This window comes from Camelina sativa, chromosome 20, assembly GCF_000633955.1.
Source record: "Camelina sativa cultivar DH55 chromosome 20, Cs, whole genome shotgun sequence".
In the NCBI taxonomy this organism is placed as follows: Eukaryota; Viridiplantae; Streptophyta; class Magnoliopsida; order Brassicales; family Brassicaceae; genus Camelina; species Camelina sativa.
In genome coordinates, this window is record NC_025704.1 from 4,998,386 (window position 1) to 5,010,316 (window position 11,931).

The 11,931-nt window shown below is 37.8% G+C and overlaps 3 protein-coding genes across 3 annotated transcripts; 2 read left to right on the forward strand and 1 right to left on the reverse strand.

Annotated features, from left to right (window-relative positions):
* LOC104769381 (coiled-coil domain-containing protein 25-like) lies at positions 1-2,659 on the forward strand. Its single transcript, XM_010493582.1, has 6 exons — positions 1-203; positions 1,338-1,465; positions 1,614-1,717; positions 1,825-1,912; positions 2,084-2,145; positions 2,236-2,659. The coding sequence occupies exons 1-6, from the start codon at positions 91-93 to the stop codon at positions 2,386-2,388; spliced, it is 648 nt and encodes a 215-aa protein (XP_010491884.1). The 5' UTR covers positions 1-90; the 3' UTR covers positions 2,389-2,659.
* LOC104769383 (myb-related protein 3R-1-like) lies at positions 3,243-8,455 on the forward strand. The gene is made up of 12 exons (XM_010493584.2): positions 3,243-3,539; positions 3,834-4,040; positions 4,144-4,198; positions 4,356-4,413; positions 4,530-4,624; positions 4,748-4,851; positions 4,934-5,062; positions 5,156-6,863; positions 7,247-7,506; positions 7,613-7,727; positions 7,850-8,038; positions 8,176-8,455. The coding sequence occupies exons 2-12, from the start codon at positions 3,976-3,978 to the stop codon at positions 8,266-8,268; spliced, it is 2,871 nt and encodes a 956-aa protein (XP_010491886.1). The 5' UTR covers positions 3,243-3,539; positions 3,834-3,975; the 3' UTR covers positions 8,269-8,455.
* On the reverse strand, positions 8,598-11,345 carry LOC104769382 (aspartate aminotransferase 3, chloroplastic). Its single transcript, XM_010493583.2, has 11 exons — positions 11,137-11,345; positions 10,723-10,794; positions 10,591-10,652; positions 10,407-10,490; positions 10,206-10,305; positions 9,985-10,105; positions 9,717-9,880; positions 9,465-9,602; positions 9,154-9,370; positions 8,945-9,065; positions 8,598-8,862 (listed from the first exon to the last, which is right to left on the reverse strand). The coding sequence occupies exons 1-11, from the start codon at positions 11,326-11,328 to the stop codon at positions 8,778-8,780; spliced, it is 1,356 nt and encodes a 451-aa protein (XP_010491885.1). The 5' UTR covers positions 11,329-11,345; the 3' UTR covers positions 8,598-8,777.

Here is an 11,931-nt window from a genome sequence, read left to right on the forward strand (position 1 = left end):
GGGAAGAGAGGGGAGATAGGGAAAGTGAGAAGAGGGGGGAAACCCTAGATTCGATCTCCATTCGATTTGGTTCGTTCTCGGATCGAAGCGATGGTGTTCTACTTCAAGGCCCGACCTGATGCTGGCGACTACACAATCTTCATGGGGCTTGATAAGTTCGAGAACGAGGAGCTCATCAAGTACGGCTTCCCTGAAGACGTCTGGTAAGCTTCTTTTGTTTTTCGCGACAAAGACTTCTCGATTTTTCCCGATCATCGTTTTTGCTTTCTGAATTTTAGCTCGGGATCGGTTTTAGTTTCGGATGGCTCAATTGTTTAATTAGTTGGGCTTTATAATCGAATTTTGAGTTTGTTCTCTTTGTTTAGGGTTAGATGTTTTGTTATGTCGTGATCTATTGTTTATTGATTGATTGTGGTGAATTCATGGGAATGAAAGAGAATGAAATGGTGGTCAACCTTTACTCATGTTTTGGTTTTGATGATTTCAATTTGTTGTGCTGAGTTTTGCGATGAGTTGTTGTTCTTATCTAGTATAATTTATCGGTATTAGTTTTCTTCATTCAAATAGTTTTCTTAAAAACATTTGGCAGAAGAGATATGTTGTTAGTTCCTTGTTTCTGAAAATGATTGTGAAGATTCATTATGATACGAGCTTAGAAATGTTGTCGTGTGTATACTCTTTTCTGAGATAAATCTTGGCCTTTATGTTCTGAAACAAAAAGAAAAATATAACTGTGGTGACGTTTAAATACTTTTTTTGTGAAATGTAGTTTGGCCTAGTTATGCAGTTACCATATCAATTTTTTTTCTGGAAATATCTTTGTAGCGCCAGAGAGCTATGATCCACTATTGATAATGTTTTATTGATTAGTCTTTTATGAGTAATACCTATGGGTATACTGGTAGCTCTGAACTCACCCTTATTTAAGTATTGGGCTGTTTCTCAGCATGTCTATTGTCCTCTCATGCTGTGTTAGCTATATTCAAACTTTTTTGTTTGTTACCTCCTAGTTTGATGATTTTCTTTTTCATTTATACAAACTAAATGAGTTTTATAGATTTTCTAGTGATCATTTATTTGCAGTTCAGTAAGTTGATGCATAACTGAGGTTTATGAGTAAACTTATGGATTCGTTATGTCTATACTCTGTTCATGCTTTCCTTGCTAATGTCAATCTTTGATGTGTTTAGACATGTATGGATTTTTTTTACCTTCTAATTTAAATTTTTTATTTTTTCATATAAACTCTAGCAGCTTCACCTATTCAGCATTTTAATTTCTTGTTCTGTATGTTGATACACGACCAAGTTGCTAAAAGTAATTTTCATTTGATGCAGGTTTCACGTGGATAAAATGTCGTCAGCTCATGTTTACTTGAGGCTTCATAGAGGCCAAAGTTTTGATGACATTAGTGAAGGTGTGCTGGAGGACTGTGCTCAGCTAGTGAAAGCTAACTCCATTCAAGGTAAAATCTGAAACCCTTTCTCTACTTGTACTGAACTTAACATTTGCATAATCGTTAGTCTTAGAGTACCAGTTTGTTTTTTAGAAGGAGGGCACATATAGGGTATTTTCTGTTTTCTTATCGACTGGTGTCTGGGATTATGTGCCAGGCAACAAGGTGAACAACGTTGATGTTGTGTACACTCCGTGGTCCAACTTGAAGAAAACTGCCTCCATGGATGTTGGTCAAGTTGGTTTCCACAATTCAAAGATGGTAAGCTTCGCCATCTCTCAAGAAAATTTGGTTGTGCATACATGAAATCTGCTCAAAGTATGGTTGCAAAGCAATGATGATACCTAACTGATATTTGTTTATTAAAGGTCCGGACAATCAGAGTGGAGAAGCGAGTCAATGATATAGTTAACAGATTGAACAAAACAAAAGTTGAAAGAACTCCTGATCTGAGAGGTTAGTATTTGGTTTGTGGGCTCTTACTTAAATTCCAATAGATAGAATATCATACAAATATATAATTTTCATGCATATGAAGTGTCAGTTAAAGTGACTATCTTTCCAGATATTATAACTTTAAGATCTACAAAATTGATATTGTTGTTGTTGATAACTTTGTTGCTGAAGCCGAGAGAGAAGCTGTGAATGCTGCTGAAAGGGCAGAGAGGAAACTACATCTGAGGGAGAAGGTCAGTTTCCGGGTTTTGTGGTTATAATCTGAAGAAGTCTTTGATTAGGGGTTTTGACACAAATCTTTCAATGTTTTCTTAATATTGCAGAAGAAACGTGAAGAGATAGATAGGCTTGAGAAGGAGAGGCAAGCAGAGATGAGGAGTTACAAGGGACTAATGGTGACTGATAAAATGACATCCAACAAAGACATTGCTTCAAGCCACAAATCGGTTCAAGAACTGGAAGACGATTTCATGTAAAAGCTCTGAAGAAATGAGAAAAAAAAAAAACAACAAACCAAGTCGGTAACATTCAGCCAGAGGTGATCCTGTACTGTCCTTCAAAGAAGGCTTAAGATGTTCTTACTAGCCTTGAATATGATGATGATGATGGTTGTCCGGTATTATGTTTTCTTTTAAAAAGTCAGTCTTGAAGACCTAAAACCCTAATCTGGTACTTGGACTAGTTGGTCCATTAAAATGTTTCAAAGGATTGAATCTGATCTGTGAGAAATTAAAAGAGCATTCTATATATAACACTGGTGAGCGATCTGGTTATGGCAGTCATGGTTTGCATCTTTGCATTGTTGTGCTTGTCGAAAGTCATTTTATTACCCCTAGAATCAATTTACTGGTCGGACATAGCTCTTGAATCCTGATTCTATCAGAAAATCAGAGCGTCTTGGGTTGGTCGGGGTTGGATCAGTCTACTGATCATAGTAATAGCTGTTGAATCTAAACCGATCTTAGCGATCTTCCGGATCAGTTTATTTACCCCTCAAGTTAGCTGGCCAGTGAGTAGTAAGTAAGTAGTAACCTTTGAGCGACCCAGTTGATGATATATGATATATATCAATCGCACCTAAAAGGTCCCATGATTTGAAATAATTCCGGTGGCCCCTAAAAGGGTGATTTGAATCCAACAATGGAGAGATCAAGGAGTATTAAATAAATCTCTGGGTAAAAATTTGAAAATAAAGGAAAAAGAAGGGGAAAAAAAAGGAGAAGAAACAAAATAATGATATGTCCGTTAAACACACGATAGGGTGACACGTGGCCGGAAATATTCAAAATAGACGTCTGGGATTTAAGATTGAGAGCCGCTCATTAGAGAAAAAAAAAAGAAAACGAAACGTTTATTATTTGACTTTGTTTGTCTGTAAATAGGGTTTGTTGACGAAATTCGAATTTCCGCCATTCTTGTTTTGAAAAAACAATTAAGCTCTGCCGACCGTTTTAGATTTCATCCTAGTCTTCTCTTTTAATCTTCTTCATCTGTAAAACTTTTCAATCACTCACTCTCGACTCAGATTTGTCTCAGATCGGAGATTTCCTTGTTTTCGACTTTTTTTAAGTTTTAATTTGGGGATTTCTTCGATTTCTGATTACTTCCATTTCCGAACCTCGCATCGGTGAGTTTTTTTTTACCTGGTTAGAGATCTTCAAGTCTGTCTTATTGATCTTTTTCAATCTTGGGGGTTGATTTGGGTATGATGTGGTTTTGAATTTATTGTCTGATTGATCCAAAAACAAATTTCTCTCTTTTAAAGTGATTAACAAAATAAACATCACAGTATAGTCATTTTGGATCTAATACCAAGCTCGAGGTGTGAGGAAGCAAACTCCAGCTTCGAGTATGTTTTTGTCCTGATAGATTATAAGCGACCGTGCTGATTCCTTTTGCTTTTTTGTTTTTTAAATCTCAGAGAGAGAGAGATTGTGAGATGATGATGCAAAGGAGAGAAGAATAGCTTTTTGCTTAGATAATGTATTGGAGTGAACATTGCATAGAAGAAAGGCAACGTATGGGAATTGGGGTTACTATTTTTGCTTATTCTTTGACAAGTTATGGAAAGTGAGTCTACTTCAACCATCTCAACTCCTCAGGATGGGATCCCCAAATCGCGTCACGGGTTTGCTTCTTTTTCTTCTTTCGTCTCATATCTTACTAACTAATTAATCGGTGACTTACTGACTTGCCGCAATAAACTTGGTTTGTGTTGTTTTTATTTACAGGAGGACTAGTGGCCCTGCTAGACGTTCAACTCGAGGTCAATGGACAGCAGAGGAGGTGTGAACTTTTTTTATGTTTGGTGCCAATTAGTCTGGTCATCACTGTGTGTTTTTTTCATTTGCATGATGTCATTCATCATGCTGCATTGAGATATGCATTTTACACTCTTTGATCAACATATTTGCTAACTTTTTTTAACCAAACATGTTTTCAGGATGAGGTGTTGAGAAAAGCTGTCCATAGTTTCAAAGGGAAGAACTGGAAGAAGATAGGTAAAGTAACTAACTGTCTATACTTCTTCTCCTTGCTTGTGTTGGCTTTACTGAAGTGAACTGTAATCTTTCTTGTCTGATGGAATGTTTCTGATTTGCTTTTCTTAACTTTCCAGCTGAATATTTCAAGGATCGAACTGATGTCCAGTGCCTACACAGGTGGCAGAAGGTTCTTAACCCTGAACTTGTTAAAGGGCCATGGACGAAGGAGGTGACACTTTATTTCCTTACTAATTCTATCTATGCGTATCTCGCATGCTTGATCCTGTTTGCTTTATAGTTTTCCTGACATCTATTATGACTGCTTATCGTTCTCATTTTGACATGTGTGTAGGAAGATGAAATGATAGTTCAGTTAATCGAAAAATATGGGCCGAAGAAGTGGTCCACTATTGCTCGATATTTACCTGGCCGCATTGGAAAGCAATGTAGAGAGAGGTATGCTTATTGACAGTTGTTTCTCTAGGAACAATAGTCAAGTGTATATTAGCATTCACAAAGCTTGTAATAATTGATATAGGTGGCACAATCACCTCAATCCTGCCATTAACAAGGAAGCTTGGACTCAAGAAGAAGAGCTGGTTCTGATTCGTGCTCATCAAATATATGGTAATAAATGGGCAGAGTTAACCAAGTTCTTGCCTGGAAGGTACTAATATTTTTTGTCATCTTTATTCAATCTGAAGGTATTCTTCTATTTGTTCTAGCAATATAGTTTTTTTTTTCCCTATGTTATTAACAGGTCGGATAATGGAATTAAAAATCACTGGCACAGTTCAGTTAAGAAGAAACTTGATTCCTACATGTCGTCTGGCCTTTTGGATCAGTACCAAGCCATGCCTCTAGCTCCTTATGAGAGAAGTTCCACATTACAATCAGCTTTTATGCAGAGTAATATAGATGGAAATGGCGAAATAGACAGCCGTCCAAATTCAAGCATGGTTGGCTGCTCACTATCTGCAGGGGATTTTTCAAATGGAGCTATAAACATGGACCATCATTTCTACCCTTATGGAAACTCTCAAGAGACTGAGCAAGCTGTATATCATTCAGATCAGTATTTCTATCCAGAATTGGAAGATATATCCGTCTCCATCTCAGAAGTCTCTTGTGACATGGAGGACTGTCCACAGTTTCCTGATCATAATGTCTCGACTTCTCCAAGCCAGGACTACCAATTTGATTTTCAGGAACTTTCGGACATTTCACTGGAGATGAGACAGAATAATATGTCAGAGCTACCGATGCCATACACGAAGGAGAGCAAGGAATCAACTCTGGAACCTACAAACTCCACATTAAATATTGATGTGGCTACTTACACCAACTCAGCAAACGTTTTGACACCTGAAACGGAATGTTGCAGGGTACTTTTCCCTGATCAAGAGAGTGAAGAGCACAGTGTTTCTACTTGTAGATCCTTGACCCAAGAACCAAACGAGGTTAACCAGTCAGACTCCCGAGATCCTATTTTGTGTGCATCAGGTTCAGACAGCCAGATATCAGAAGCTACGAAATCTCCTATGCAGAGCTCTTCTTCAAGGTTGAATGCAACAGCCGCCTCAGGCAAAGAAACTCTTCGGCCAGCTCCCTTAATCATAACACCCGACAAGTATGCAAAGAAGTCTTCTGGATTGATATGTCATCCTTTTGAGGCAGAACCAAAGTGCACAACAAATGGGAATGGTAGGTTCATATGCATCGATGATCCATCAAGCTCCACTTGTGTTGATGGAGGAACCAGTAACTCCAGCGAAGAAGATTCATATCATGTGAATGATTCCAAGAAGTTGGTTGCAGTGAGTGATTTTGCTTCTCTGGCAGAAGATAGGCCACACTCTCTTCCCAAGGATGATCCAAACGCGACAAGCGAGCAACATCATGAGGACGTGGGAGCTTCATCAAGTCTCGCTTTTCCAAGCTTGGACGTACCTGTTTTCAGCTGTGATCTTCTACAATCTAAAAACGATCCTCTACACGATTACAGTCCTCTTGGCATACGCAAGCTACTGATGTCTACCATGACGTGCATAAGTCCCCTTCGACTTTGGGAATCTCCCACTGCGAAAAAGACCTTGGTTGGTGCAAAGTCAATCCTGAGGAAACGGACCCGTGATTTGCTGACACCGCTATCTGAGAAAAGAAGTGATAAGAAACTTGAAACTGATATAGCAGCCAGTCTGGCAAAAGATTTTTCACGGCTAGATGTGATGTTTGATGAGAGTGAAAATCGAGAGTCTATCTTTGGAAATAACACTGATGTCATTCTTGGAGATAGAGTCAATGGTGGAGAAGGTGAAGAGAACTGGAGGAGCAACCCTTCTTTACTCTTTAGTCACAAAATGCCAGAAGAAACTATGCATATCAGAAAATCGCTTGAGAAAGCAGAGCAAACTTGCATGGAGGCAAATGTCAGGGAAAAAGATGGTTCTGAAGCTGATGTCGAAAATGTAAGTCTCTTCTTTCTTTTAAGCATTTGCATATTTTCCCCAACCATGTCATTTCAGTACGCAATTTCTATGTGAAGATGATAGCTTTCATTTTGTGGTAACAACAGTATAACTAAACTGGGGAACCTTTTCTTGAAATAAGTTTTACTTCCCTAGTTCATTTAACTGACCTGTGTGTACATTCTAGTGATCGAACTATCAATATATTTTGGTAAAAAAACTGTTTAACTGTTTTTATGGGTTTTACTCTTTATTCTGCGATTTATATATGATCTAACTGACATACATTACATTTCATGATGGATCACCGTTTCTTCATACATCACAGGATTCATCATTTTTTTTAATGGTTTTACCTTCTTGATGGATTAACTGTTGTGCAGGCTGAAAGTTTCTCTGGTGTTCTTTCTGAGCTCAATAACTGCAAGCCAGTTCTGTCTTCTCCAGGCCAATCAGTAACCAAAGCACAGAAAGCACAAGTTTTAACACCAAGAAGTCAATTTCAGAAAACTTTCATGGCTACGTCTAACAAAGAACAGCATTCCTCTTCAAGTCTTTGTTTGGTCATCAATTCGCCTTCTCGAGCGAGAAACACAGAGGGTCATCTTGTTGACAACGAGACAAGGAATGAGAATTTTAGCATGTACATACATCTATCCCAACCTTCCAAAAATATACCTTTTCCTCTATTTGCTTTCAGTTATTGCTATAACGATTTTGTTTCTCCCTTTTTTTTGGTCCATTTACAGATTCTGTGGAACTCCATTCAGGAGAGGTCTTGAATCTCCCTCAGCCTGGAAATCTCCATTTTACGTAAACTCTCTCTTGCCCAGCCCAAGGTTTGACACAGAAATAACTATCGAGGTATTTCATATGCCTTCAGATCCTTCTATTATATGTTCAACCTCTTACTTCCTGGTGCATAATGTTAAATTCTTTTAGGCCTAATATATATGGACCTATGAATTTTGTGCTTATCTTTTCAGGATATGGGGTACATTTTCAGTCCTGGGGAGAGAAGCTACGAGGGCATAGGAGTAATGACACAGAGAAATGAACATGCAAGTGCATTTGCAGCATTTGCAGATGATGCAATGGAAGTTTCACTTTCACCAACTAATGATGATGCGGAGCAGAAGAAGGAATTGAACAAAGAGAATAATGATCCTCTACTGGTATATACTTACTTCACCAAATACCAATTATTCATTCTCTAAGTAGACGATTTCGGGATAATGATTTTGTGATTCTAGAAAATACAGTGTCTTTTTCCTCCATTGATTTGTGGTTTTGAACATTTCTCAATCTATAGGCGGAACGTCGAGTGCTGGACTTCAACGATTGCGAGTCTCCCGTCAAAGCAACAGAAGAAGTCTCATCTTACCTCTTGAAGGGATGTAGGTAAAAAAATGCCAAAAGCTCATACATAATATGCAAATGCACATACATGAACATGTATAAATATGTATGTGCATCTTCTATGAATTGTCCCTGTCTGGATCTATTTCTTTTCTATGTTTTTTATAATGGATCAACTCGAGTGAATTTATGTAGATTCTGTGATCAATATATAAATATACATATTTCTTATTGCCCCTGCAATGAGTATGTACATACACGTCCATATACTTTGGGAAAATAACCTATACTGCAGGTGCACATATGGGAGTACATGATATACCAAACTGCAGTAACATACAAATCTAAAAAGATGGATTCAGGGGTAGGTAACAGTAGCAGAAACACAAGAGCTCTCTTGCGTACTTTATTAATACTGGGATGAAATAATAATAATCGTCACGACATTTATATTGTTACTGCCGGAAATACTATAAGAGAAGAGAAAAAAAAAACATATACTTTATTATGGCGATTTAATCGAATTGGTCGTAATCGGTGTTCGTGTTCGGTTTCTCAGACGGCTTTGGTCGCAACAGCGTGGATAGCGTCTGCAAGGTGTGGTACAGTCTTCGAGCTCAGACCAGCCATGCTTATCCTCCTATTATTCATTTATACAATCACAACAATTTAAGACAAATTCAAGAAACTTAACAGATAACAGATGACGAAGAGAGGCTTACCCGTCGGATGTCATGTAGATGTGGTACTCTTTAGTCATGTAAGAGACTTGAGCTGGGTTTAACCCTGTGAATGTAAACATACCTATCTGCTTTATTATGTGACTCCAGTCTCCAGGCGTACCTGTCACATGATTTTTGAGTTTTGTTTCATTTAGTTATGTCCATTTATGGTCCTGATGATCTATACAAAACAATAAGACCTTACTTACCTCTAGCACGTAATGCCTCAAAAAGCTGTTTTCTCATGCTGATGATACGATCAGCCATGGCCTTCAGTTCCAGAGTCCATTCGTTGAACAAATTCCTATCTCGGAGGATTACAGCCACGATTGATGCACCATGAATCGGAGGACTTGAGTACATTGGCCTTATCACTAGTTTCAGTTGGCTTTCAACTTTCCCTGCAACATCTGATGATTTGCATACCTACAACAACTTCATGTCAGAATTCGATAAAGAATTTCCTACGAGTTTCTAAAAAACGATTTCTTCCAATGCAGCAGGTTTATATGAATCTTACAATGCTGAGAGCTCCAACTCTTTCCCCATATAATCCCATGTTCTTCGCATAACTTTGAGCAACGAGGCATTCTCCGCCATCAGCAACAAACATCCTAATCGGTTTTGCATCTGTATCCAGGCTTCCACTCGCGAAGCCCTACAATGCGAAATGAGATTAAACCATATGGAAGACAAGTATTACCAATTCTTTGAGAGCAAGGTGGTTTAACCATCAGCTGATCTTACACACAAGTATCATCAATCAGTGTACCTGATAAGCACTATCAAAGAATGGCATCAATCCCTTTGATCGCATCAACTGCCTGATTTGCTCCCACTGTTGAATGGTTGGATCAACACCAGTTGGGTTATGGGCACAGGCATGGAGAAGCACTATAGAACCAGGTGTGGCAGCACCAAGGTCTTCCATTAAACCTGTGAACAAAAGAAAAATAGTTGCCATAGCCAATTTAGAAAATTCCATAAGCTTATCAACAATAATAAGCATATAAATCAGTACTAGTTCACCGTAGTCTCACCTTGAAAGTTCAACCCACGTGTGGATGGATCATAGTAGCGGTAAGTTTTCACAGTCAAACCGGCCAGCGTGAAAATTTTGGGATGATTTCCCCATGTTGGCTGAGTAATATAAATTGTTTTCTGGAATGCAAAGAGAGCAGACCCCAAGTTTAGATGAAAAAGTCTATAGGAAGAAGAAATTCAAACAAACAAGAACTTAAGACTAAAAGCATGCATGTACCTGATGATAATGCTTGGCCAAAAACTCCCCACCAACTCTGAGGGAACCAGTACCAGACAAACACTCAACGGTTGAAACCCGATTCTCCCGAATAGCAGGACTAAGTGACATACATGAAAACAACACCAAAATCATAAAGAATTGTTCTGAAAGACAAAAAAAAACTGATGAAAACAAAAGAATAAACAGAAGAAGAATTACCTGTCAGCACCTAATATGAGCTTAGCGCTTAACTTGTTAAACTCAACCAACCCAACAATGGGAAGATACTCCTTGATTCTTGTTCTACAGATTAACAACACAAAACAAGACTCAGATTTCCTCACAACATCAAGCACATAAAGGGTAGTTAGAACCCAAAAGAAGAGAGAGCTGGGAGCTCAACCTGTCATTAATAAGCTGCTGCTCAGCTTTCCTCACAACATTAAGAACCAAAGGTTTTCCCTCCTGCAAACCAAAACACCATTAATGAACCACACTAAACCATGAAAGATGGATAGATTAAGAGGATCATTACCTCAGTACGGTAAGCACCAACTCCCAAATTCAGCTTAACTGGGCTTGGGTCTTTGTTATACGCAACTGTCACCTATCAAATCATGTTTAAAAAACAAAAACATCATCAGAATCACTGATATTACCCCAAAAAAAAAAAAGACAAAATCATCATAACTCAATCTTAGAGCTGAAACTTTCGTGACGAAATAGATTCAAATCCATTCTACTAATCATGCGATTGCGAACCAAAATCAGAAACATAAAACATCAAAATCATCCCCTCTCATTTCCATCTATCATTTTTCGAATTATATCGCGAGATCGTGAATTTCACACTAATCAATAACCGATCCAATGCGTAGGACACACATATTTTGGAATTTATATACAAACAAAAAAAAACAATCGAAGAAGAAGAAGAAGAAGAAGGTACCCCAAGAATAGGATCCTCGGGAGCTTGAACAAGATGAGCGAAAACAGAACCGCCGGAGACTCCCGATGTCGGCGAGGCATAAACGGAGCTCAGGTTATCGGAATTCGTAGCGGCAGTGAGATGACGGAGCAGAGCACCGATCCTACGATCGCTTGGTGACGAAGATGATGAAGAGAACTCGCTGTTAGTCATATTTTTGCTTTGTGTGTGAGAATGAATCGATTTTGGACTTTTTATTTCAATTTTTTCGCTATCCGAAGTTGCCACGTCAGCTTAACATAAAGTTGCGTGCCTTGAACTTGAACCCCATCATCAAGATAATATTTAACTCTTTTCTAGTAATATTATTACTATTATCCATTAAAAAAGCCTGAAATACCGGATAACAAATATTAATATACTCCCAAAATAGGGTTTATAATTATATTCGCATTATGAGAAAGAAAGAGAAAAATAAATAATTTAATTATTATTTTTGTTGAATCATTAATCTTGAGCTGTTTTTATTAATTACTAGTATGTAATAACAAGAAAACTGCTAGGATATTTAATATATTTGATCAAGGTATATATACGTACTGTTGTTTTTGTCAATGATGAACGTTAACGTCTTATTTAATACGTCAAACTAATGTATAGTAAAAACATACTAAAAGATTACTATTTTGGTGAAGCTGGCTCTCATTAAAATATAGTATCAAATTTTCTAATTGATGAAAGTATTTGTTTATGATCGATGGTTGATGATATACTTAGTGATCATTAATTAGTTTATTATAATATAATCTCTAATTG

Excerpts from the sequence above, each read along its gene's own strand:
- LOC104769383 (XM_010493584.2), top strand. The coding sequence starts at position 3,976 with ATGGAAAGTGAGTCTACTTCAACCATCTCAACTCCTCAGGATGGGATC. Across the intron at positions 7,507-7,612 it reads AGGAATGAGAATTTTAGCAT|ATTCTGTGGAACTCCATTCA; the intron begins GTACATACATCT and ends GTCCATTTACAG. Across the intron at positions 8,039-8,175 it reads AGAATAATGATCCTCTACTG|GCGGAACGTCGAGTGCTGGA; the intron begins GTATATACTTAC and ends CTCAATCTATAG.
- LOC104769382 (XM_010493583.2), bottom strand. The coding sequence starts at position 11,328 with ATGACTAACAGCGAGTTCTCTTCATCATCTTCGTCACCAAGCGATCGT. Across the intron at positions 10,491-10,590 it reads CAGCAGCTTATTAATGACAG|AACAAGAATCAAGGAGTATC; the intron begins GTTGAGCTCCCA and ends GTTAATCTGTAG. Across the intron at positions 8,863-8,944 it reads ATCTACATGACATCCGACGG|GAGGATAAGCATGGCTGGTC; the intron begins GTAAGCCTCTCT and ends AATGAATAATAG.
- LOC104769381 (XM_010493582.1), top strand. The coding sequence starts at position 91 with ATGGTGTTCTACTTCAAGGCCCGACCTGATGCTGGCGACTACACAATC. Across the intron at positions 204-1,337 it reads GGCTTCCCTGAAGACGTCTG|GTTTCACGTGGATAAAATGT; the intron begins GTAAGCTTCTTT and ends CATTTGATGCAG. Across the intron at positions 2,146-2,235 it reads AACTACATCTGAGGGAGAAG|AAGAAACGTGAAGAGATAGA; the intron begins GTCAGTTTCCGG and ends TTAATATTGCAG.